The sequence below is a fragment of the Platichthys flesus genome, chromosome 16, assembly GCF_949316205.1.
Source record: "Platichthys flesus chromosome 16, fPlaFle2.1, whole genome shotgun sequence".
Classification (NCBI taxonomy): Eukaryota; Metazoa; Chordata; class Actinopteri; order Pleuronectiformes; family Pleuronectidae; genus Platichthys; species Platichthys flesus.
This window is the reverse complement of record NC_084960.1, coordinates 3,189,692-3,215,932: the sequence shown is the minus strand read 5'-3', so window position 1 is coordinate 3,215,932 and position 26,241 is coordinate 3,189,692. Positions and strand designations below refer to the sequence as shown.

General features: G+C 44.4%; 2 protein-coding genes and 1 long non-coding RNA gene across 3 annotated transcripts; 1 reads left to right on the top strand and 2 right to left on the bottom strand.

The window, feature by feature from the left end:
• Nucleotides 1-1,798: 1,798 nt before the first annotated feature.
• On the bottom strand, nt 1,799-8,994 carry LOC133970773 (phosphomannomutase 1). Its single transcript, XM_062407823.1, has 8 exons — nt 8,558-8,994; nt 7,810-7,927; nt 6,571-6,647; nt 6,353-6,444; nt 5,792-5,891; nt 5,424-5,499; nt 3,345-3,460; nt 1,799-2,978 (listed from the first exon to the last, which is right to left on the bottom strand). The coding sequence occupies exons 1-8, from the start codon at nt 8,639-8,641 to the stop codon at nt 2,856-2,858; spliced, it is 786 nt and encodes a 261-aa protein (XP_062263807.1). The 5' UTR covers nt 8,642-8,994; the 3' UTR covers nt 1,799-2,855.
• A 3,137-nt stretch (nt 8,995-12,131) lies between these two features.
• On the top strand, nt 12,132-24,674 carry gucy2ca (guanylate cyclase 2Ca). Its single transcript, XM_062407706.1, has 27 exons — nt 12,132-14,976; nt 15,998-16,110; nt 16,695-16,762; nt 16,906-17,124; nt 17,218-17,336; nt 17,503-17,602; nt 17,691-17,802; nt 17,894-18,038; nt 18,295-18,380; nt 18,472-18,589; nt 18,767-18,848; nt 19,111-19,204; nt 19,601-19,663; nt 19,757-19,828; nt 19,924-20,028; nt 20,166-20,252; nt 20,410-20,542; nt 20,689-20,826; nt 20,951-21,039; nt 21,134-21,225; nt 21,415-21,573; nt 22,392-22,584; nt 22,710-22,884; nt 22,996-23,094; nt 23,243-23,337; nt 23,427-23,503; nt 23,616-24,674. The coding sequence occupies exons 1-27, from the start codon at nt 14,763-14,765 to the stop codon at nt 23,821-23,823; spliced, it is 3,255 nt and encodes a 1,084-aa protein (XP_062263690.1). The 5' UTR covers nt 12,132-14,762; the 3' UTR covers nt 23,824-24,674.
• On the bottom strand, nt 18,620-21,085 carry LOC133970811 (uncharacterized). Its single transcript, XR_009924332.1, has 3 exons — nt 20,919-21,085; nt 19,699-20,022; nt 18,620-18,842 (listed from the first exon to the last, which is right to left on the bottom strand). It is a non-coding gene; the product is annotated as an uncharacterized LOC133970811 (long non-coding RNA).
• Nucleotides 24,675-26,241: the final 1,567 nt, after the last annotated feature.

Sequence of the window (26,241 nt, the reverse complement as noted above, 5' to 3'; positions counted from 1 at the left end):
ACACAGCACAGTGTGCAGTGTCAGTAAGTGCCAATCATTCCGTGGTGGCTGGCAGCGACAGAGCTGATAAACTGTCAGTTTACGACACCGAGGACTTTGCTGTGTACGTGAAACTGACCATTCATTCATCATTCTCTTTACTTTCTGTTCAAGGTCAAATATCAGTTGGAATCATACTGATACTATAGGAAAAAGCGGGGGCGTGACCTCTGAGTGTATGAACAGGGGACAAGTGGCTGACTTCAGTTTCACTTCCCTTCTCTTGACTTTGTTTACTTCACCAGAGTGTCCAGGTTCTCATGTGAGGGGCAGATGACTTGTTATTGCAACACTGAACTGGAAAGAAAATGTTACAGTCTGAGTAAAACAAAAGAAAGATGAAATGACAGGGTGATGATCCGTAGAGAAGCAAATCCCGTGCTAGTGGATGAAGAACAACAGCTAGTCAAACACAAACAGAGCGTAGAAGTACAAACTCTAAATTGTCTCGTGACCTCCTTCTGTTGAGATCCAGGTCACCAGATGAAAACACCATATTGGGTGAATAAGAAGTTTTTATTTTGAAGGTTAGAAGTTTGGAATACAGAAAAACATAAAGTGAGAGCAGGACCTGAAGAGAATAAACCATATGATAAGTCAACGTGGTTTCAAAAACATGAAGAAGATGTATTCAGTATTTTCCCCATGAATGGAAAAGAGATTTTTTTCCCCTTGGAAAGAAAACGCATATCCTTGGTTGTATTCTCTTGTTTGTGTTTATTTATTTGAAATATGTATTTGTGTGTCCTCAGATTACAAGCTCTATGTTTTGGGAACTACAGTGAAAAGCTGGAGAATTTTGAACTGTGAACTGTTTTTAAAGAATCTGGAGCCACGAAAAACCAAACTATTCCTAAATCTCTCTTTTTCTACAGTTGGAAAGAAGTTGAATCTGTGTGTGAGTCGTGGGGACGATGAGCTTCATGACTTCAGATCTGCTGTCGATACAGTTACTGTCTCAGAAATGTTGTTTGTCAGTCAGGTTGTGAACTTCACTTCATTTCTGTCCCATGGAGTCTAGTCTCATCTCATCTCATCTCATCTCATCTGTCGGTGAATCAGTTTGACATGAACTTCGGATGATTTGTCCAATCAGAGAGCACTTTGTTTAGTGGGCGGGCCACAGTGTGTGTGTGGGGGGGGGGGTCCTCATGATGTCTTCTGCTGAGCCTTGAAAGAACATTAAAGCATTTTCAGATCCACAGGTTTTGTTGACGCTGTCTTTCTTCAGGTTGTCAGTCCTGTGATGATGTCACAGTGACGTCATCAGCCCCACGGTAATGATGAAATGTCTCTTTATGACAATTATATCTTTACAATTTCAAACATTCATTCAGACTCAGGGACGCACATCACAACTTAATACCTTTGCTCCTTCAAAGTCTTTAAATGTTGTCCATAATGATGTCACAGTGATGTCATCAGCCTAACGATCATGATGTAAAATCTCTTATAGTCAAAATCACAGAATTCAAAATAATCTTAATTATAAACATGCAGTTTACACCTTTTTATATATATTTGAAATGTTTGTCTCTTTGCATTGACCCTGTGATATGCTCCCCTGTCACCTGGTATCAGCTCCAGCCCCTCCTCTAGATGGATTTCCTGTTAGTCCAAAAATAAAATATATTTCCAGACCCTGTGTGGAAAGGACGTAAACATGTCTGGTGCCCTCCAGTGGTGAGGTGGGGGAGGAGACTCAGCAGCCTGCTGGTTTAACTGGGTTTATAAAAAAGCTGAAGATCTGAAGTCAGTGAGATGTTATCAAAAAAGATTTATTACAGTCAATTGAAATATTTTCTTAAATCCATAAATGACTTTGAATCAGTTCCATGCTAGAAGGGAATTCCGTGTTTACATGATGGAGGAGTGTTTACAGGTGAATCATCAAAAGCCTCCTATTAACTACACACATTACTTTTCTGACAAACAACAGAAAAACAGACGATTAACTGGTTATGGTTAAATTAAAAACTGGCAGTTTTTAAAAACATTAAAAAGGTATTTGCACAAAGACCCTTTACGCTGTTGTTGGAAACAGCAAAACTTTAAATAAAAAATAGCAACAGTCCTCAGAACAGTCTGCAGATCCTGGTACAGCTGTAGAAAAGATTAAACGTTGTCTTACTGCCTGACAGAGTCCGAGTAGCTTAATTCCCTGGTTAAGATGAATTCATTGAATCAGTAATGTTCAGTTTTAAATATAAATACAACATCAAGCTTCTTTCATTTCCAGCAGCTTTGTGAGGTGAACACATGCGTCTGACATTCAGGGGATTGCACCATCAATAAATTACCTCCAGTTCAGACACGTCACAACATCTGGAATGATTCATACGTCCTCGAGGAGGAGGACACGTCCCCGTCTCCTTCAACGCTTCCTTCGTATCTCACGTCCAAAAAGGAATCTCGCAAAAGTCACCTGTTTGATATCATCTCTCCGTGCTTCAGTAGAATTCAACAACTACTGGTATAAGATTATCCCAACGTTAGTGCAAAACATAATTTTAAACTCCACTAGAGTATTAACTTCTCTTTCGTAATCTCGAAGCGTTGCATGCTACACACATTCCAACACGTCTTCTGGCACATTATTAACACACATCTTCATTTAACACTTACTGAGTTACTGTCCCTTCAAAAACAAAACTTCACAAATCCCCCCGGAAGTCGAATCGTCCCAAAAGTTAAAAGGATGATACAAAAATCAGTAGTGGTACCTTTAAGTGTTTCATAAAAAAAACAGTCATATGAGCAGGACCCCACAGTTCAGAGGGGCTTGTGGGTAAAAGGGGGGGGCGGGTGTCGGTGCGTCAGGAGTCGTTCGGTGCAGCATCACAGAAAAGTTCCCGACAGAGTCTGGCCGTGTCGTCCGGGCTGTACACGGTGAAGCCGATGGTCCGCGGGTCGTTGAAGATCTCAAAGTCGTTTCCTCCCTGCAGAGAGAATCATTCATTTTACACGAGTTTCTCAACAAAACGAACCAGAGAATCATTCCCTCAGTCATCTACTGCTGAGTCATGTGACCTAGACAAATACTGTAACACTCTGCAAACTCCCTCGTCGGCTCCCTGACCTCGGCCCTGTCCCACATCTTTGTGATGCAGTGGAATGATGTGATAACACTCATCAAGAGGCCTCATTGTCTGACCTCACCGTTCAGAGTGGAGTGCAGCTCGGGCCACAGCTTTCACAACTATCTGAGCCAAACCCAAACCAACAGGGATTCTGTTCTTTGTGTCTGGACCCGAGCTGAGTCCACAGGGAAGCACGTAGCTCTACACTTCTCAACACAAACTTACATCCGTGGTCTCGTTGCCGAAGAAGTAGATGGTGTCCAGGCCCTCTCTCTCCAGCCGCTCCAGACACAGTCTCTTGTCCCAGCCCTCGGGGAAAATGTCAAAGCTGATGAGACCACCTGAAACCAGAGGACCAGAGTTATTCTCACTCTCCACCTCTGGACGAATCCCTGCAGCTTGCACAGGTCAATCACACCAGGTAATGCACATTTATCAAGTTGTTTTGGGACATGTTGACTTCACAGGACGTGTTTACAACCAGTCTCTTCCATATGTTGGTGACTACCTCCCCTTCAGCTCTCTTCCACCTCCAGCTCTGCAGAACAAACGTTATTTACCCCCGAGCAGCTGATTGAGGCTTTTCAGTCGCAGCAGAGACACGCAGCTCTGAGGACGTGTCCACACAAAGACACACTGTGCATGAAAACAGTGTGTTAACGTTTGACCGAGCAAAGATAAGTTTGCAATGTGTGACTTAAAAACTCTGTTGTTGCTCAGCTGAGTCCGATGATCTCTGCGACCTTTCAACTGTGGAATCAGGATGAACGCTCTCCTGCAGAGTTCCCCCCTTCCCCTCTTCACTCCGTCCTCCCTCCCCCGACTCCACTGCTCTGTCTCTCAGCTGACACTTTAAAGAGCCAATAACAAAAGGGAACAGTTGAGTGGCAACCGGCCAATCAGAGGACTGAATCCTTCACACGCCTCCGTCCAAGAAGCTTTCAAACCCAGAACATAATGATCTCAGTGCTTCAGTCACTTCTGCAGGGGCCTGACTTCCCCTGAGCAGAGCTGCTGACACAGCATATGTGTGTGTGTGTGTGTGTGTGTGACCGTACTCCACTATTACTCAACCCGATCGTAAATCAATACATAAAGATTGCTGCACAAGTTGTGTTCAAGGACACAATAGAGGGAAAATACCAGAGAAAAATAGACAGAAACAAGTCGAATATGGAGAATATCTTATCTTATCTTAACCAGTATATGAGACATATATACACACAAGTCTCAAATGGCTGATCTTTAACTACAGACAAGGAGTTTGTCTGTGCTTGTGTCGGTCCCCCTCCAGTTTGTTGTGTCCACGAGGCCGCAGCACAAACTGCCGTGTGTGCGTCAGAATAACTGAGGCCTGAGAGGCACATCTCACAACAACAGTTCACTGTCCCCTTCAAGGATAACTGTGACGATGGTGTCCAGCTGACCCCTGACCCAACGCCAGTGGTAAACAAGCTCACAAGAGGTCCTGAGTCTCACAGTGCTGCATATAGTATAATGTGTGTTGTGATGGACATGCAGATTTGGGGGTTGTATAAAGCTTCTCTCTGACGTGCACTGGACTCCGGATGTTCTCCTCACGTTCTCCGGAGACAGACTGAGACTCAACTTTTGTCTCTGGGGACGATAATCCACCTCATCCGTGGTCTTGTTTTTCAGCAGCTCAGTTAAATGATAAACCAGTTTTTTTGTGCTTTGGAAGAGAAGGCCCTGCTGCCTCTCGCTCTCATCGATGCTCGGAGGACGTGTCGGACGTGAGGAGCCGTCAGTTAACTATTATCCCTCTTCCTGTTTGGCAGCACGGCAGCAAGGAGGTGAATGGGAGACTGGATGTTTGCTTACGTGCTCTGTGAGGTGCTGCAGGCTGATCAGGGGTCAGACAAACAAACCACACACGGTCGCTCTCGTCTAATGATCTCCGGCCTTTAGCAGAGAAGAGGATGAGGACGTTGTTTCATATCCAATGACAGAGTTCTTATTGAGAGGGGTTTGGTGACATCGCTGCCATCTGCAGTGGAGGATGGAGAGATTGAAACCTATATGTTGTTCTCCCTGTGTGTGTGTGTCTTCTTCTGTGCAGCTGCTTGTGTTTTGTGATTTTCATAAACGTCTTAGAAACATCATCAACACATTAACTCGGAATGAATCCTCTGGAGGATCTGCATTCAGCTCCTCTGGACAATGTCAGGAGTTCAGTGCAGGTCTGAAAGATTCTCTCCGGATTGAAATGACGTCTGTTGACTCTTCTTTGACTGCATTACAGAAAACATCTTTAAAAGATCTTTCCTCATTCCACTCTCTCACCTTTAGTGAAGCGTAGACCTTTTCCAGCGAACTTCTCCTTCAGTGCTGCGACAAACTTCTCCCTGATCTTCTCCCTCTGTGGAGAGAGAGAAAAAGACGTGTGATTTAACATGTTGGCTCTGACGCTGTTTGGCACTGATAGAACTTGTTGAATTGATCATGCAGACGTCCACATCGACCTACTACAATACATAAACATAACCTGGAGACTCAGCTGTATAAATATAAGCACACGGCCTCCTGCCTACATATCGGCTCTGTGGGCAATCAATGACCCACCTGTTGAGTCTCTCTCTCTCTCTCTCTCTCTCTCTCTCTCTCTCCCTCTCTCTCTCTCAAAGACAAAATAATGTGCTGATGAAAAATACCTTGTCAATTTCAGAGAATTCGATTCGCTCCGCCGGCGAGCAGCTCCGACCAATGGGAGACACGTTGAGCATCCCATTCCTGAACTCAATGAACGTCCCCCTGCAGGTGGAGTTGAAAGGGTTAAATGACAGTTGACACTTTACTGGTCGCTCTCGACTGACCGCTTTGGATCTGATCTCACTTCCTGCTCTATATTCAAATAAACAAGATCAAATGTGTGTGTTTTTTAATTGAAAGGATAAGCAACTCGCTCTTCCTGGTCTACTGGAACTGAAATGAAGGTAAAGACTCTTTAAAACAACTAAAATAATTTGTTTGTTTCGACAGATCAGTGCTGATAAGGAGGTTTGGTATTCAAGCATTCAAGCACATGCACTGATCTCCAGATAATCTCCTGACATTCTCCGGAGGGGCTGAATGTGAGAGTTTCTCCTGCCGGCCCCCTGGTTAAACCTCTGGATAATCTCCGGGTGAGAACACAGCAGGAGAGTCTCCGCAGGATTCACAGTGAGCGTTTCAGGATGTGTAAAGATGTGTCCTGTGGGTTTGGTCATTGTCACCTTTTCTTCGGCAGCTTGATGAGCCCCATGTAGCTGAGGCAGAAGTTGATCAGGTCCTGCAGAAGCTCCTCCCCGAGCTGGTTCTGAATCGCCTGCGGCCATGAAAACAAGCGTCATTAATAAAGATGGAATGCTCTGTCCCATTGTCTAGGATGAGATGCAGGGTGCCTACGTGCATGCAGACACACAGGTGAGCGTGAGCGTGAGCGTGCACTTACATGTTTCGAGACGAGTTCCCCGTCTTTGTACTGCACCGTCCCGTTCTCGGCAAACACGTAGTCAAACTTCTGAATCACTGCAAGAGAGGAGAGAGGTGAGTCTACATGTTCTCACCTGGCTCTTTAACAACCTGCACACTCAGCGTCCGACCTCAGCTATTAATACAGAGGAACAGGAACAGAACACTATATTTCCCCTGGTGCACGTTACACTGAACACTACACTTCCTGGAAAAGCTTTAATCTGTGTGACCTTCCCACTGAGGCCTGTGTGTTCTCTGCCAATCAGCACTCAAGCTGCTTCAGCTTCAACCTGGATTTAGAAGACGATAATAACAGCTGACTACATAACCACGTAAGAAATGTTTTCATTCTTCACTTTAAAACCTGTTTTGATGGATTATCACTTTATCGTTAGGGCTCCTTGAGGTTCCTGGTCCAAATTCCAAATTACTCATTCTTCCTGTGTGTGTGTGTGTCTGTGTTTTCTTTGTGTACTTTGGCTTCCTCCCATATTCCTTAATAGACTATAGTCTCTGTACGTCGAGATAAGATAGAATTCTAGTTTACTGCTCCTTGAGTAAGCTTTTGGGAAACTGCAACCCCTCTGACTGGGAGCATCATGAAATATGAAAAGCTTCACCTTTGGCACATTTGGCAATGACCCCCCCCCCCCCCCCCCCATCGGTCCCTCTCTCTTGGCACATTACGCCTGCCTTCTAGCTGCATCCTCATATTTACTGACCGACAGGTTTTCAGCCGGCCTGTGCCAGTGTGTGTTTGTGTTCACTCAGCTGGGACGTTGTTGGCACTGCAGCGTGATCGGGTCCCTGGTAAATAACGGTTAACTTATCCACTGGGGTCGTGTCGCGTGAGCTCAGGTGTCAGCAAGAGGCACGGGGGGGGGGGGTAAATTTAGTTTGTCGGTTATTTTGAACTGTGGACGAGCTGTTGGGAAACCGTTTCTAGGAATCCATGATAAATTTATAAACAGTTACTCCTAATGAAATCATTTCTTATGCAGCCTCATGAGTTGCAACACAGGAAAAGGGAGGATTATCAAGGCTGAAGTAATTTCCCTTGTTGTGTTATCATGGCCTGATGAAGTCAGGTTCCCATCCTCTCCCTCCTGCTCTCACAGTGTGCAGTGACAGGTCACATGGTGCGATCCAGCTCAGTGAGCGACTGCACAGTGTGTAAAGCATCTGTTTTTCTTGATACAGGAAGCAGGAAGCTCACCATCGTCCCCCTCCCCGAGCTGCTCTGCGATCTTGGAGTAGTCCGACCCGCCCACGATGCCGATCTTCACCTTCCTCCTCAGAGTCTGGAAGAACTCGTCCAGCTGTGGGTCGATTTTCTGCAGAATACACAAGTCAGAACACGCATCTAAACTTAATGTCTTCAGAAAACAATGAACACGGCTGCAGGATTCCTCTTGAGGGAGTGCTGGTTATTGGGACACGATCTACAACCTACTGCCATGTGGGAGAGAAGAGTGTGAGCTGGACAAAGAGTGTGAGCTTCACACAGGAGGAGGCTGTATTATGTAATATCTGGACACACGTTACCTAAGGTGAACCCAGGCATTCAAACTCAAGGAGGACACACAAATTATTACACAAACACCCAAGATTCAAGAGGATTTCTCTCTTTTAAAACACAACATGAATGGGAAACAACCTAAGTAAATAGATTGTTGATTATAAATATATATTGATTCATAGAAGCACAGGAGGTGGTCGCCTCAAGACAGAGTCTGTGTGTATTTAGGCAGATGGGAAACAAGATGTCAACCAACATGACCACATCACACACCGGGTCTTCTATCAGTAAACACTGTGTGGTGCTGGTGCAGGGGAATGGAAGGAGCTGCAGTAATGAGTTAAAACCCAGTGTGAGGTGAAGGAGACACATTGTCCTCTGGGCTCAGAGTCTGTCCCCAGGTCGGGACCCGATCCCCAGGACTGTGTCAACGAGCAGAACTCACCTCTCTGGGTCGAGTCAGGGTTCCGTCCACGTCGAACAGGCACAGGACGGTTCTGTCCGAGGAGAAGCCGTTTGATTTCTCCATCTTCTTCTTCCTCCTCTTCCTCTTCTTCTTCCTCCTCTTCTTCTGCAGAGTTGTCCTTGTGTGCAGATGTCCCCTCTGATCACGAAGTCTTACACGTGTACGAGCGACAAATATAAATAATAGTAACAAAATTGAATGAAATTAATCACGTTCACGCGCAGGAAAAAAAATCAGCTGATGTGAAGGAATAAATCAAACAGATGTGGTCGACTCCTCTTCTTCTTGCTCTTCTTCCTCTTTCCTCCTCTTTCCTGCTCGTCTCTACGCTGCAGCTGTCTCGGCTCGGTCCGGTTCAGCTCGGCTCGGCTCGGACCTCTCGACACAAACACTCGTGCACGACGTGTAGGGCTCTTTTGCAACAGTGTAGGGCAGCCCGGCCGGCAGCCAATCACAGCCGGAGGATGGAGCGTGACGTTGGTAAAGGGGGCGGGTCACAGAAGAAGCTCTGCAGAGGAAAGTAAACAGGAAGCAAACACATGTAAATAACTTACTTTTCAATGAGTGAATAAGTACAGAGGTTCCAGTCTGTTCCTGAAGATATAATAACATTTATATAAAGAAATATGCAGAATGTTGCTCAGATGTTTAGTTGGTTTGCAGGTTTATGTTTGTTACAGTTTCTTAATTACAAAAGACTTTCAACGACACTTTTCTGAGGTTATTGCATCAAATCCCACAGCTTAATATTCTCTGACTTCCATTCCACAGATTAAAATAGAAGCCGTGTCCCAAAGGAGGTTGGATTTGTGAGCTGTACTGCTGCCAGACACCAGGGGGCGATCAAGATGCTTTGGCTTCACTTAATAATGCAAAGGTGGACATCTTTATTATTCTGAGGGACACTGGACCGGTTTAAGGTTATTGAAGACGTGTCACCACTCAAATTAAAGTCTTCTTTACCCCCTAGCTTGACTTTTCAGGCCTCATGTACACTCTATAGTGGATCCGGGCACAGAAACATACTTGTTTGTTGTTGCGTTAATCAGATGTTGTGTCTTTTGTGCTCACAAATTCATTATTTTCAATGGAGCCATTCATCCACAGCCGTTGAAGAGTGCATTCACATTGTAACGCGTCTGTTTTCTTGGGTGTGTCCACAGCACTTAGAGAGACACACATTACATCTAAAGTATTTGAGTCTGAGAAGTCACATGAGAGTATTCAACCTACTAACGAGACCATAACAACTCACATGAGTGCTGGTTAAACTGGTTTTCGAGCCGACTGGCTGATGAGTGGTGTCACAGACAACCTCCTCTGTTCAGTTGGATGTCGTCAGCTTCTTTGTCTCCCTGATCTGAGGAGGGGACTTTATCGTGTTGTGTAGTGTGCTTGTGGAACTCTGCTCCGTGTGTTCCTGCATTGACCTGCGTACACTTGTGTGTTTTATCGTCATTCACAGAGAGTTTCAAAGTGCATGAGGATGTAATGTTCGTTGAGGAGACTCCTGAGATTTTTAGATACATCCACAACATAAAGAATTGTAATGTTCTGTTTATTGTCCTTTCTCTCTCCAGATTAGATCATGATGAGATTAGATTAGATTAATTTAGTTTAAATGATCTGCAGTTAGATCAGATTAGAGCCTATCTGAGATAAGATAGAACTTTATCACACTGATCTTTACGTAAACTATGTCGACATTTTTCTCACAAACATCCTTTGTTTCACTAAGGATGTGGTGAAGCAAACCAAAGACATAAATACACAATGTGTGAATGGACGTCCTGGTTTCAACAACAACTCTGCAGCGTCTCACCTCAACTGAGCCGACACATCCACAAGGGGGCAGAGTGGGAGAGAGAGCGAGCTGGAACCATGAGGGAGAGGTGCTCGCTCACATGTCAGATGTTAGTTTAACACACTAACGATCTAAGCAGAAGACATGAAGTATCATAAGGGCTAAATTTACTGGGTCAGGCCATTAACCAGAACTCCCAGTTGTATACTACATTTCTGTGCACATCATGTGACACTGTGTTCACTGAGGTGATGACCTTAACAAACAGCCCTCCAGTCTTTTTCATTACATACGACAATAACCCAAATATTTGCTTTACAAGTGTCTGAGTCAACTTTTACTTCCAGCTCAGTTTGTCAAAGCAGAAGTGGAAATCGCTGCAGTCGTGGAAACACAGCCAACACGTTAACACAACTTATTAGGATTAATATGTAACATCGTCAGTTTTACATGAAGAGTTCAATTCCCCATCCTACTTTTAATGTGTTATTAGCCCCCAGGACTCGTTAAGAAAACTTTGTGGCAGCAGTTGTGGTTCAAGTTGTCCTCTCCCTAAAACTTTATTACTTTAAACAACTTATTTTTTAAAGTTTTGATCATAATATCCTCATTTTAAACCTTAAAATACCACATTACTTACTTGATTCCACATTTTGTATATTTAACACTACCAGCCTGTTTTTTGAATTTGAATATCTCTACTTTATGTCTTTGTAATTTTTCCGATGGGTTGACTTACACATTTTATTGGCGGTAGTATAACACGCTGGTCTGTCGGGGGATTGATCTCCTCTGGCCACCTGGACTCTCTCTGCTGATTGTTGGTACAAATTCTGGTCTGTGGCAGTTTTGCAACAGGGAACAGGATTAATACTGGCACCATAAATCACTGGAATGTTTTTTTTATCTATTCTGCATTTCACAGCCCTCATAAATCTAAATAGGTATCACAACTCGGAGCTGTGTGACCCCTTTCGGCGTAGAAGTTGACACACATGTTGTGTGTCTTGGCAGATGTAAGGTATCGGTTTGTGTTGACCTCGTGGTGATTAGTCGTGTTCAGCTTCAATGTGACGAAAGACGATTTGGTGTCATCGAGGTCTCTCATTTATAGGCTGTTGATTTATTAGCAAGTTAGTAATTAGTAATTGATATGGGCAAGGAGGCAAATGGAATTATCATAAACAGACTAATCATTAGCTTCTGAAATGTGCTGTGTAAAGATTTTAAAGTAGGTCACAGAGACTTTTTAATTCAGCTGTTGATTTGGATGAATATAAGAATAAATAGTGTCTGTGTGGGGATTGTATTTAGTGATTGATAAATACACATTGTGCCAACATTCAAATCCTCACCATATTCAGCATTTCTGAGTTTAGAATGTTTATGACATGATTTAGGATTGTTAAAACAACAGTAAATTATTAATTGCCTTCACAGAGGAGGTTTTGTCCTTCCTCCAGCTGATTGGTTGGTTTGTGTGTTTGTCATCAGGATCTCATAAAAAGTGGTGAACGGATTTTGACACAACTCGTGGAATCAATCAGGAAAGAGCCCATTAGAGCTTTGGTGTGGATCCGAATCAGGGGGAGGATTCAAGAACTTATGTTAAAGTAGATTAGAAGACAACTTGCCCAGGGAACAACTCCAGGATCTCAATGAAAAAGATCTGGCACCTCTGGGGACATTTAGGGAACTGATATCTATGAGTGTGTGAAAGATGACCTTCTAGTTACACATGTCATATTTATAACTGTATATAATCTCTGTGAAACCTTTAGCATCCAATTTTGTAATGGGTTCAATAGGGTGTAACAGAGGATACTTTATTCACATCAACTTACCTGTGTGTGTGTGTATGTGTGAGGGTGTGTGTGTGTGTGTGTGGCCTACGTGTGAGTTGAACGGAAATAACCTTATCTCCCTTTGAGGGGAAAGTGCTCAGTTGGACCCATTTGCCGCAGAGCGACACTAACAGCGTTCACTTGCTATTAAACGGCGGCGCAGAGACAATAAAACTAAGAGTTTTGTCCCATTGGAGATGTTTTCACTTCCTCTGCCTGATAATACCACAGCTTCTGCTGAGATGGAAAGCCTCCTCACAATAAACGGTTTAAATGGCCTTGCCTCTACCCACCGTGCTATTACAGCGTCACACGGTGTGTTTGCTCAGGACGTTTACGACCCTGTGAGGTGGTGGCCACACAGGAAACTCTGTGATGACACGGGTAGGACGGCAGGTTCTGGAGGAAACGTTGAGCATTAGTCCATTTTCATTTGTTTGCTTTGTATGATAATGTCGCGGGTTGTGGTGTTGAACGAGGAAATCCAACAGGATACATGTGTCACACTGTTCGCTGCAGAGCTTCCGGTGGGTAATTTATTCCTGACAAATATCTAACTTCACAAGGGAATTCCATGTGGTTGTGGCTTCAAGCTTGAAGATAACTCTCTGGAGGACCAGCGTGAAGGATTCAGGGGGGATCTAATGGCAGAAAGGAAATATAAGATCAATAATCATGTTTTCATTCCTGTAAACACCTGAAACTAATGATTATTGTGTTTTCTTAAGCGTAGAATGGAGCGGTTCCATGTTGCACTGCCGTGTTTCTACAGAAGCCTGGATTGGACAAACCAAACACCGGCTGCAGAGATGGACGCTCACGTTCCTGCATTACTCCTACTCGCATATTGTATTAAATCTGCAGCCGCACAGCCACAGACGCCACTACATTCTACACTCTGGTCCTTTAAATCCGTCTTATCAGCAGAAAGGCATCAGAACAGTGTGGAACAGAGGATTCAGTCACGAGTCGTACAAGCAAGGTTCAGCAGGACTTCAGAGTGAAGACTGTAAAACATAAAACACAAACACGTGTAACTGGTTCATATGACAAAAAAACTGATTGTGAATTATCTCACCAGAAATGTGAGATGACGGGAGACTACACGTGCTTGAGAACTGGCACATTTAGTTAGTGAAACCACAATAACATAACAATATACTTTTAACCAGTATAGCAATATGTGTATTTCAACACTGCTACTTAAATTTGTACTTACTTGTGGAGTTAGAAAACTCTGAATTCATCCTACCTGGTTAATCTGCAATTTAGTTTAAATTCATTCAGGTTAAGTGCATTTTCTCGGATGTCAGTGATTCTTTCTTGTTAGTGCGTCATTCAAACTCTTCCTGATTCCCGGCCTCAGCCTCTCAGAGACTCATTTGTTTCCTGAAACTCACCACAACTAGCAAATGTAAACATTCTGAAAATTGGTTCATTGGTTCTTAAGGGTTTTGGAATCATCCCCTCAGCCTGTCAGACCTTTTAGTTTTACACAGTTTCCAGGAGGCACGGGACAAAGAGTTTATTGAAAAATAAGGAAAGTGATTAAAAGGCGTCCAGTGGATGTTTGTGATCAGAACTCAGCAGCCCGTGTGTTTTCCATTGTCAGGCTCAAAGCTGGTTTTCTCAGAACGAGGTGTGACTGGTGCACTGACTTTTATAGAGTTAATCTGCCCTGCTTTTATTACAGACGATATTTATCAGCTCCACACAAGCCCTCACTTTTATGGCCTCCTTTGACCTTTGCTCCTCTCACCACACAAGCCTCCCCCGCCTCTGTCTGTCCTCACAACCAACCTGATTGTTTTTAAGGGCTAAATATTTGTCAGCACTGGTTCCACCGTCTACATATATGTTTTATTTAAAGTCTTGAAACTAGAATTGATCTGTTCTTGTCATTGTAAAGATATTAAAGAGGTGGTTTTATTCTCATACTTACACACAGAAAAACCTGGTCATGAATGGAGATTCGGGAAATGATCCCTGATTTTATTCAGGTAGAAGATGAAACATAGAGAAAGACACAAACACAGTGAATCCTTATGATCTTGGTGAGTTTCTGAAAAGAGAAGTCAATCCAGAGGGGGTGTGGGAGTCCCTCCTGCCCCACCCTCCCTCTGACTGGTGCATGGACACCACCCAGTTGTTCATTAACACATGCAGGACAGGTAGACCAGCCCATACCAAGGTGGAGGATTATTGATCTCCGTCTCGCAGCAGAGGAGCAACTGTGGAGCCTGTTCCTCTTCTCCTCTGGCCATATTTACTGAAAGAGGCTCAAATCAATATATATCTGACACTGAAGTTGAAGTTCTTCTCCTCTGTGGATGCTGGACGACTGAATCAAGTTCTGCTTAGTCCACGAGGAGTTCCCTTCTGCTTCTGGACGTACGCTGTCGATGGAGAGGATCTGCTCAGGCGGACGAACGTAAGGAGCAGCTTTCTTTGATCTGAGCAGAGTTGTATCTGTTCCTTGACATGTAGAGACGGTGGAGGACACTTCTGATCGGACGAGGAAAACCCAAGGATCAAGATGCACAGCGCACACAGTTTACTTTACCTGGCAGTGCTGATAGGAGGGGGGGTGGTCGGCCACAAGATGCTGGACTACTGTTTGGCCTCCCGTCGTAAATACACCATCAATGTGGTTCTGCTGGAGGACAATACGTACGAGTGGAGTCGACCACTGGTGCAGGCGGCTGTGGAAAACGCCATCGAGGAGGACACGCAGGAGAACATTAACAACGGTATGGACTGAGAGTTCCTGCATTAATCTCAGTGGATCCTACAGATAATAACAATTCTTAATTCTTAGTCTACTAACACAGATAATAAGAGGGATACTCTACAGAGTGAGAAGAGGTCGCCAGTCAAGATGCAGCCCAAACTGTTATTTGTATGGATGAGATCTGTTTTGGACTATTTCCTCTTTTAGATAAAGATCAAATTAGAGAATCACAGACAGGTTGAGTTCTTTTTTTTAATGGCAGTTTTGGCTGAAGCCACCAAGATGGCTGACGAGGCTGTGGAGAGAAGTACCAAACTAATTAAATGGTACATCTCCTCTAAAAGATGGAAGTAACTGCATTTACAGCTTTAACAGAAACACTATGTTCCATTGCTCTGGTCGTACATCTGTCCACTTCCATCAAGAGGTTTTTGATAACGGCCGTTTGAAATCCAAAATAATCAGAGAGCTTTCTGACACCTTGTTATTACCAGAGAGGAAGCAGATAAGAGACATGCATGGAGGACAGAGAGAATAGGGACATGTGATATAAAACTAAAGTTCCTGTTTGGATTTGAACCACGGATGTTGCAGCCAATTAGCATCTTTTAAATAATCTCTAAATACAAACAGCAGCAGCAGCAAGAATAAACTGTGATGTTCAGGTTAATGAGATCAGAACAAAACCAGAAGAAAAATCTTAAAAGTTTAATAACAATTCTCTTAAATGTAACTTTTCAAACTCAGCATTATGGACCAATTCAGGTGATTGAGGTCAACACCCAAAAACGTGTGGAGGTTTGATTCCTGACCAGCGAACCAGAGGAGACATCAGCAAGACTTTGGTTTTAGTTGAGCATTTAAATCAACCTCCTAAAACTATGACTTTCATTACTTCTTTTCATTTCCAAAATCCCCCCCCCAGAGCATGATACATCACTTTAATCTAATCGAAACAAAGATTAGATTGAAGTGGTTAAATAGGTCATTATTTTTTTTTTTTATTAATTACTCTTGTTATCTTGTTCCCATAACTCCAGAGTTAAATTTCACTTTGACGGCGAACTTCAGCGGCGTGGACACCACCGTGTACAACCGGCAGGGCTGTGGCAGCAGCACCTGTGAGGGAGTGGCCATACTCAAGAGGCTCTATGTGAGTGTGGTGGCATGGTTTGAGCTTCTGTGAACCGACAAGTGGACACAAATAACAAAGTTTAACCTCCTCAGGCCCCTGGTGGTATTTGATCTGTGGCATTTAAAAGAATAATCAACACGAGTCATTTGAATGTTTTAACGTCTCACACAAGGTAAACCCTGCAAATGCAAAAGCCACACAATGGAAACACAACCACAATGGAAGTGCTGGACAATGGATGTTGACTCTGATATGAGCAGGGTCACTTTCTGTGACCGCGGTGAAGCGTGAAGTCAGTTTGTTTGTCTACTTGAGTTGTTTCGCTTCAGATGCGTTCTTCCTCTTCCCTGTAGAGTAAAACCTCCATGAGCCCATTTTCATTGTCCCTAGTCACTCACTTCTGTTGTGTTTGCTTTTTTCCATTGTGTTGTCACCTTTGCAGTTGTGTTGTGGCTCTTGCATCCGCTTGTGTGAGACCTCTGGGCCACTGACGGTGAAACAACTCCACTGAAATCACAGACTGATGATTCATGCTGTTATTAAACCCTGAGTGACGCACTGATAAAACCTCTGATGACACGATAACTACATGTATCACGCAGGATAAAAAAGAAGTTGGTTGCGTCATGCTGGGGCCTTCGTGCACTTACGCCACCTTCCAGTTAGTGGAGTGAGTATGACTTCCTTTCTCTCTATAGCTCCAATTCAGGGACCACCTGACCCCTAACCCCTAACCCCTAACCCCAACCCTAACCCCTGAATTGAGACACAGGTTCTATCCCTCACTTAACGACCCCTTGTCATTTGCCTCAGTGATGAACTTGGCCTGAGCTTGAGCATCCCCATCATCTCCGCCGGGAGCTTCGGCCTCTCGTGCGACTACAAGCCCAAACTGACCCGGATCCTGCCTCCGGCTCGCAAGATCTCAGACATGCTGCTCAACTTCATCAACGAAACTTTGCCGTTCAAAGATCCGTGGAAAACCGTCTACGTCTACAAGAAGTCCAGCAACGTGACCGAGGACTGCTTCTGGTGAGAGGCCCCGGGCTGCAGGTCACTTTGGAGACCACGGATCATTCGCCTCTCCAGCATCTACCAGTGTTCCTTTTTGTTTTATCTCTGCAGGTACATCAACGCTCTGGAGGCCGCCTCTGCCAACTTTGCCAAAGGGACCAACAGGCACATGCTGCGTGGTGACGTGGAGCTGAGCGACGCCCTGACTACCAAGAATAGACTCAGCAACAGTGGGTAGTGTTTAGGTTGTTTGAGTAGCATGTCAGCTTCATCCCTGAAGACCTGAAAACAGTATATCTCTCTGTAATGAGAGCGGATGTTGTACAGATACAGATACAGGAAAAGTAGGACACCTCAAATGTTTTCTCCCTCTTGAAACTGGTTTATTTATTTCAGTTTTCATCTTGTGTGGGAGCCGTGATGAGATCGTCTCAGCGAAGAGGAGTGTGAGCCAGGTAGACCCGGACATCATTTTCCTTCTCCTCGATATTTACAGGTAAGCCTGTGCCACGACTTTGCCTTTTTGCCTTTACCCTGAAACCGTGGACCTACATGAATCCTCTGTTCCCTCTCCCGTCCTCCAGTCCTGATTATCATGTCAACACGATGTCCAATGAGTTCATGAGGGACGTGCTGGTGATCACTCTGCCACCGAGGAACTACAGCTCTGAATCTAACACAACGTACAACAACACGGTGAGCTGCAACTCACAAACAACTCTGGGAAGGAAAGAGTTTCCACTGTGGTGCCGGCGTGTGACTCTCTCTCTTCCACTGTGCCGAGCAGATAAATGACTACGTGGCCGGGTATCACGACGGCACGCTGCTGTTTGGCAAAGTGCTCAGAGAACGGATGCTCAGCCAGCAACAGAACAGGGCATCGGTGGATGTGCCTCTGAATTTCAACCCGTTTGGAAACGCCTCTTTTTACGGTGCGTACATGACACCAGTTAGGATGCAAAGTGAAGTGAGTGAACACAAACCAAACACATGTGGAAGTAGATCGTAAAGGAAGCACAGCCTGCAGGATAGGGGTGCAGTGGATCACTTAGACTTGTATCATGTAAAAACAATTACAATTTATGCAGTCATTTGTTCCATTATGAAGATTAGTTAAAGGTTCTGTGCTCATCGAGTCAAGTCCGGTGGTTTTACATCAGTGTGTGTGTGTGTGTTTGGTTCTTGCAGGTATGGGAGGACACTACGTGCTCGATGAATATGGCGACAGAGATGTCAACTTCTCGATGCTCTACACCTCCCCCATCACCGGCAGGGTGAGACTCCTGCCGTGGCCACTGTCACCGCTTCTCTTGAGTCGGCGTGAAGGTCTACATTAGTTTTTTTTCTGCTCTGTCTCTCCTCCAGTATGAAACCCTGTTAGCGTTCGACACGTCGCGTAATGAATCCAGAGTGACCAACCCGCTCCCCATCCTGTGGTGGAAACACAACCGACTGCCTCAGGACAAGCCAGAGAGACCACACAGTAAAACACACTGTCTCATAACCTCACAGCAACGTTTGCATTTGTATTTTTAATAGCAATAACAATTTAATATTCAATAATATAATCAAAATGAGAAAACTGTGATGGTACAGGGATATTCTTTGATCCAGGAGTCACTGTGATGTTGTGCTTGATGAGGCCACTGTTTGATTCCAGGTCTAAATATGCAGGATGTGATTGTGATCGTGCTGAGTCTCAGTGTCATCGTGGTGACGGCCATCGCTCTGATCTTCTACAGGTAGAGAGGAGACATGTGTCACGTGCACTTTATTCTTACTAGACAAAGCACAGGGCTTTATCTGGATCTGCACCAAGTTACACACACTCCTAAATATCAGTCTGTTGAATATTAGATCAAGATTCATGAATTATTCTCAGAGAAATCAATAAAAAAGTTGAAATATTTAGTGGAAATTTGTTACGTAGCTTTTACATAATTCTGTTATTCCTGTACTCATGGTGTGTGTGTGTGTGTGTGTTTGTGTGTATAAAAAATAAAGGCAGAACAGGAAAGAACGTCTTATGCAGAAGAAGTGGTCTCACATCAGCCCGCTCCTGATTGGTCCACTGGATGAGAAGGAAGTCTCACTGAAGGTAGATGGCCTCGCTCACAAACATTGTGATAATAATAATAATTATTATAAGTAGTAGTAGCAGTATTAAGGAGACATAACTTTTCTTTAACTTTTTATATTTTTATTTTACTTTTATTTTGTGTCAGAGGACAAAATATTTGGGAACTACTGGTTTAAATAGTGTGGAGACAAATTGAATGTTTCCCTCTGAAATGTAATAGAGTTGAACATACTGTATATATTTATATATTTTAGTTATAGTAACTTTAGTTTTAGGAAGGTACTTTAGATATAAAACAGTAATATTTGAGTGTGATGCGTTGAATAGTCACCCAGTGTCACCATAAAGAAGGTACTGTGTGAGTAACACTCTTTACTCTTCTCTTCCTGTACTTTGTGTGTAATTATACAACAGATAGATGAAGTCAAAAGGAAGGACAGCAAGTACTTCTCCCATCGAGGACGATATGACAAGAAGGTACCGGCATCCAACCTGCTACAAGAAAGAATGACCTGATCCTGTGGAGCCTGTTCTCTCAGAGTGTAACCGTGTTCTCTCTCTCTTCTCCAGCCGGTGATCTTGAAGGAGCTGAAGCACTTAGACGGCGACTTCAACGAGGACCAGAAGATCGAGCTCAACACCGTGAGAAAACCTCCAGGTTGTTACAGAGCAGATCACCGGGACGTAGTTCCACCTCCTCACTGATTCTCCTCTCCTGCCTCATCTTCACCTTTCAGCTGCTGCGCATCGATTACTACAACCTGACCAAGTTCTACGGCACGGTGAAGTTTGAGTACGGAGTGTTTGGGGTGTTTGAGCTGTGTCAGCGGGGATCCCTCAGGGTGAGAGCACAAGGTCACACACACACACACACACACACACACACACGTGATCGACACAGTTTAAAGAACACACACAGATCCATAAACTGAGCACAGCACAGTAGTAAAAAATGATCTTTACCTGATTTTTCCCCCAGACCATTCTCAACGACAGGATCTCCTACCCTGACGAAACTTTCATGGATATGGAATTCAAGATCTCAGTCATGTATGACATAGCAAAGGTTTGTAAAATGTTTTTAATTTTTTATATGTTCCTTCAGCTCCTCTCTATGACGGACAGCCTAGGAAACTAACTTAACTCTCACGTTATTATACAGGATTTATTTTCCCCTCAGCAGTTTTTATTCAGAGTCCTTCCATGCTTCTTCTCTCCTGCAGGGAATGTCCTATCTCCACTCCAGTAATATTGCAGTGCACGGACGCCTCAAGTCCACCAACTGTGTGGTGGACAACCGTATGGTGGTGAAGATCACCGACTTCGGCTGCCACACCATCCTGAGACCAGGCAGAGGTGAGACTGAAGCTTCCATCATCGAGATGGACCATTGTACAAACTGAGAACCAACAGCTCAGCCTCTCTTCCTCTCCTCTCCTCTCCTCTCCTCTCCTCTCCTCCTCTCCTCACCTCTCCTCTCCTCTCCTCTCCTCTCCTCTCAGATGTGTGGACGGCCCCGGAGCATCTCCGTAAAGGCGGGGTGTCTCAAAAAGGTGACGTCTACAGCTACGCAATCATTGCCCATGAGATCATTATGAGGAAAGACCCGTTCTACACACAGAACTGCTCGGATATTATAGGTATTACTCATATCATATCATATCATATCAAACTACCATAAACAACACAACATAAAACACGTATTCCAGCTGATCAACAACATGTCACTCACTTTGTTTACCTGACGTTGGTCTGATTCCTCAGAGATGATCCACAGAGTTCAGTATCCCACCGACGTGGTCATGTTCAGACCTCACCTCAACTTCGACAGCGCCTCAGCGAACGAGATCGAGGTACGTCCGCCTCCGCACAGGGACGAGGAGGCAGCGACACACACTGAGCCTGTTTACTCACTGACTGTCTGTGTGTGTGTGTGTGTGTGTTTAGTTGTATGTGCTCATAAAGACCTGCTGGGACGAAGACCCAGAGCGGAGGCCAGATTTTAAGAGAATAGAGGGAACTCTGGGTAAGATCTTCAGGTAGGTCAAACCCACACGTCTGTTTAATGTGTTTTAATCACTCCTAACATACAAAATGGTTAATTACATAAACACAGCACGTGATTGTTTATCATCTCATTCAAAAGACAGTCTTTCATGTAGTTGAAGAAGAGACAGGGGTAACATGAGGAATATGAATATATATATTTATATATTGTTATTTCACAGTAACCTGCACAACCAAGCCACGGAGACGTACATGGACAATCTGATCCGTCGCCTGCAGAACTACTCCAGGACTCTGGAGCGTCTGGTGGAGGAGAGGACGTGTCTGTACAAAGCTGAGAGGGACCGAGCCGATCGCCTCAACTTCATGTTGCTGCCCGGGTGAGAGAGCGTGGCTGGAAACAGGGACCACGGTCAAATGTTGAAAATGAAACCCCTGAATGCTCACCCAGCTGTGCCTTTTAGTTTCAAAGACACAAGGGACAATTTAGCAGCCATAGAGAAATGTTTTAAAGCGACATTTATATTTGTCATATCGATGTTGTTACAGGTTGTTCTTCATATTTGATGTAAATGTTCACGTTGACTTAAAAATGAATTGATCCATTTGATCCAAGGTTAAACAAACGTAGAAGTTCCCATCACATCCAGCACAAACATTCACTTGGACTCAAGGACGACCTGATTAGAATGTGGAGGTCAAAGGTCAAAGTGACCTAACACCACCCCTCTCTTCCCTTGTGAAAACATTATCTTAAAAAACTCCTAAAGGCTTAAACTCAGCACAAATGTTCACTTAGACTCACTGATTAGATTTGGGTGGTCAAAGGTCAAAGGCCACAGTGGCCTCACAACACCTGAACTTCTTTAAATTTTAACCAGTTGTCACTTGGACTCACACATTAACTGGTTTAGATTCCAGTGGACAAAGGTCAAAGGGCACAGGGACCTCGCATGAGTCTGGATTTTTTTTTTTATCTAGACTGAATCTGATTGGAGGAAGCATAAGACCTCTTGATTTTCTTTGAATAGATATCCAGGACTCTTTTCAAGTAAAAAAGCAAAAACTTACGTAATTCCAAGATCTATAATGATTCAAAACAATATCCCCCCCCCCCCCCCCCCCCAGTCCTTGTACCTGACAGCAGTCTTCATGTCACTAGAAGCTGTTAATAATTGGAGTGTCTCCCTGTCCTCAGCCCTGTGGTGCGGTCACTGAAGGAGACGGGTCGGGTGGAGCCGGAGCTCTTCGAGGAGGTGACTGTTTATTTCAGCGACATCGTGGGATTCACCACCCTCTGCCACTACAGCACCCCCATGGAGGTGGTGGACATGCTCAACGACATCTACAAGAACTTTGACAGCATCCTGGACCACCACGACGTCTATAAGGTTACTGAGACAAAGTTATCACAGACAGACAACTGACAGGTTCTGGTTGTATTATGAAGAAGTGGAGCTTACCCAGTGTACTTGGTTGATATTTTTAAAAACAGTTTTCGTCCTCTGTCTCTCAGGTGGAGACGATAGGAGACGCGTACATGGTTGCGTCGGGTTTGCCCAGACGCAACGGCGACAGGCACGCAGTGGACATCGCTCACATGGCCCTGGACATCCTGTCCTTTGTGGGGACGTTTGAGCTGCAGCACCTTCCTGGGATCCCCCTGTGGATCCGCATCGGTGTGCATTCAGGTAACAGCTTTTTATAAAATATAAACTATATACCAGCAAACAGATTGTCACAGATTTGTATCAGTGAGCAGCACGATGAGGTGAATGAAGGTTGTGTGTCTTTGTGTGTAGGTCCTTGTGCGGCAGGAGTGGTGGGAAACAAGATGCCTCGCTACTGTCTGTTCGGAGACACAGTGAACACGGCCTCACGCATGGAGTCCACAGGCCTGCGTAAGAGACACACACACTTACACGCACACTTAAACACAATCACACACTGTATTTGTGATTTAGTCGCAGCTCCTGATCGTCTTTCCCCACAGAATGAAAGAAAGATGAGAGTGTGACTCTCTGATGATTCCTTGTTATGTTCCTCCAGCTCTGAGGATTCACGTGAGCCACTCCACCATCAGCATCCTGCAGAGGACGGACTGCGAGTTTCAATACGAGCAGAGAGGAGAGACGTACCTGAAGGTTTGCTTTGGCCCTTTGTGTGTAGTGTAAACTCTGCATATAGTGGTTCCTGGTTTAATTTCCTGTGTGTGTGTGTAAATGACTTACAGGGTAAAGGTAAAGAGATGACGTACTGGTTGACTGGGGTGACTGGGGGGAAATACAACCTGCCGACACCACCCACAGCGTGAGTTCATCCACTGACACATCTACTGCATGATAAATGCTGAGGATGTGAAGTGTTGCATCTTCCCACATGCACATCCTTAATCTGAATAATCCTGATGCTTCTGTCTCAGGGAGAACTTCCAGCGGCTCCAGCAGGACCTGGCGGAGATGATAGTGACCGGCCTGGAGAAGACAGGCGGGGGGAGGGAGGGCTTGGAGAAGAGGAAGACACTGTCCACCAAGGTCCGTCGCAGGGAGACGAGCGGCAGCGTCCAGAGCGACGGCCAGCCGGAGTACTTCCACCTGGCTGTGGCTGACAACCCCAGCACCTTCCTGTGATTCCACCCGAACTCCTGATCTGCCCGGGGAGTAGACTTTGCAAAAGTGTGTGTCCTGTCTGAATCAGCTGGTTCCACAGGCCAGCTCCGCTCACCAGGGGGTCGAGTGACTGGAGAGCAGCTGTGGAACGAGCAGGACTGTGGAAGGTGAGACTTCCATGTGCTCATGTCGCCATGAACTCAGCTGTTAATGGGTTTGTGTCTCTTTTTCTACCCCGACATCGATTCCTCTCACTTCTCACAAACCCCACATCCTTCTCTCCCCCCCCTCTGTCACCAGAAATGAACCACTTCATTACATTGTCTTGTTTTTCATTAAAAGCACAAATCCATGTTATAGACAAGCTTTATTCTTCCTGGATTCTGTGGCACTGACCCAGTTTCACACAGACCTGCTGTTATAATATGTATGGAGCAACCAAAACCCATTAAGAGAAAAACACTGGCAATATATATATATATTTTTAACTATGTGGAACAGACCATTGTTATGTAACGATACTCGTCACTTTATTATTTACTGTCTACCATAGAGTTATTTTCGATACTACAACTTTTTCTAATTCTCAAAAAACTGAATCAGTTAAAGTCAGTTCTCTGAAAACAAGGAATCCAATATATGAAGTGGACCCTGCTGACTTTACTTTACAAAAGTTCTCTGTTGTTGTTTTCTGCTGGACACTCACTGATTGAGTTTGACTAACATATTTACCGTGTAAATAGAATTTTCTGCTGGATCCACTCAGTATGTGTCAAGAACATTTCTCCTCTACGCCACAACACCAGGAAATGTTTCTGTCATGATTTTTGTTCTGTGTTTTATTAAATGATGTTTGACACGTGGCAACGGTTCCACAGCAGTTTCTTTGTTTTTCTTGTCTTTGCTTTAAAATAAATTTAACTATACTATTAAAAAAAAACCATACAACATGTGAGGACAAGAGGAAAGAAAGAAGGATATTGCATCACATCTCAGTTCAATGTGCATATTGCATGCAGTAAGGGGAACATTGTAAAACGCACACACACACACAAACACACACACACACACACACACACACACACACACACACACACACACACACACACAATACACACACTACACAGTTTTAGCTGTAACCAGTACAGTTCCACCCAGCTCCGTGGCAGGAAGTGGGATCCTGTGGCCCCTCGTCATCAGCCCTCTGTCCTCCTCTTTCCCATCATGCTTTGCAGAGCCCCTACATGCAGTGAAGCCCTCCTCCCACATGGAGTGGGCTTGGGCCCCCGGGTGCAGGTGAGCACAGGGGGCCGAGGCCTCCCCGGCTCTAAGGAACATCTCTGTCAGACCGGTAGTCTCTGATGGCAGCTGGGGACCTGAGGCTGGAGGATCTGTTTTCTGAGGAGGTTCCTGTCCTGGTTCAGGATCTGTAACACAAACCACACAAACATGAGTGTCTCTGAATATCTATACTGAACATTGTGTGATAGGATCCCTGTACTGATCAGAGACTGGATATAAAGATCTAGTCTTTATGTACAGTCTATGATACAGATACATATATATTTATGTCTATTATATAATTAAAATGGGCCATTTTGACATTTAAATAAAAATGAATCTAACAGTTTTAACAAATACATGTTCCCTGTTTGGCCATGTCCATATATTACTACTGAAAACAACCAAATACTTACAGACTATCAAAGGATTTTCTTTTCGATAGCATATTTGTATATCAAACCACAATTTGTTAAATTATACAGAATATGAAAGCAAAATTTGACTGGGAGGTTAATTTTACTTTCAGACATTATGACACAAGCATCAGGCTCCTTCCCTAAATCATGAGTAAAACTAATGTTTCACAACAGCTGAGCAGACGGAGCTGACTTCCTTCACTCTGCTAATCTACATTTCACATTCCTGCTGGTCCTGTGGACAGACGTCTATTGACAGACGGCTCAATCGACCCTGTGTGTGTCCTTTTGTCAGTTTATCTGTTTTCAGGGGCAACTTGGGGGACGTAGTTCCTCCTGCGTAACCAACGGATGTGTGTTCACAGCAGAAGAGCCGGTAAGAGAGCGGTGGGGCCGACCCCTGGGACGAGCGAGAAGACGAGAACAGAAACAGTGGAGTTTCTACAGCAATGAGCGTCACACTCCATCACCTGCCTGCCTGTGACCCCACTTCCTGCATAACACTCACCACCAGATGAGCCAAGCTGTCAGAATATAAAACACTTCACTGAGGAAATGGAGAATTAATTGATCCCTTGGTTTAACTGTCACATAAAAGCATCTGTTAACTGAGTCACAGCAGTTTGATTGTTTAAAAATCCATTATCACCTCCAACAAGGACACAAGGTTCTCATCTGTGTTTTAGTTTGTTATCTAGCAGGATGACACAAAAGTTACTCAACCAATTTCCATAAAATG

What these genes read in the sequence shown, in the direction of transcription:
- LOC133970773 (XM_062407823.1), bottom strand. Translation starts at nt 8,641, where the DNA reads ATGGAGAAATCAAACGGCTTCTCCTCGGACAGAACCGTCCTGTGCCTG. An exon ending in GCTCGGGGAGGGGGACGATG is followed by an intron (nt 6,648 to 7,809) that starts GTGAGCTTCCTG and finishes CCTCTCTTGCAG; the next exon opens with TGATTCAGAAGTTTGACTAC. An exon ending in GGGAACTCGTCTCGAAACAT is followed by an intron (nt 6,445 to 6,570) that starts GTAAGTGCACGC and finishes TCATGGCCGCAG; the next exon opens with GCGATTCAGAACCAGCTCGG.
- gucy2ca (XM_062407706.1), top strand. Translation starts at nt 14,763, where the DNA reads ATGCACAGCGCACACAGTTTACTTTACCTGGCAGTGCTGATAGGAGGG. An exon ending in CAAGCCAGAGAGACCACACA is followed by an intron (nt 18,590 to 18,766) that starts GTAAAACACACT and finishes GTTTGATTCCAG; the next exon opens with GTCTAAATATGCAGGATGTG. An exon ending in CCTCAGCGAACGAGATCGAG is followed by an intron (nt 21,040 to 21,133) that starts GTACGTCCGCCT and finishes GTGTGTGTTTAG; the next exon opens with TTGTATGTGCTCATAAAGAC.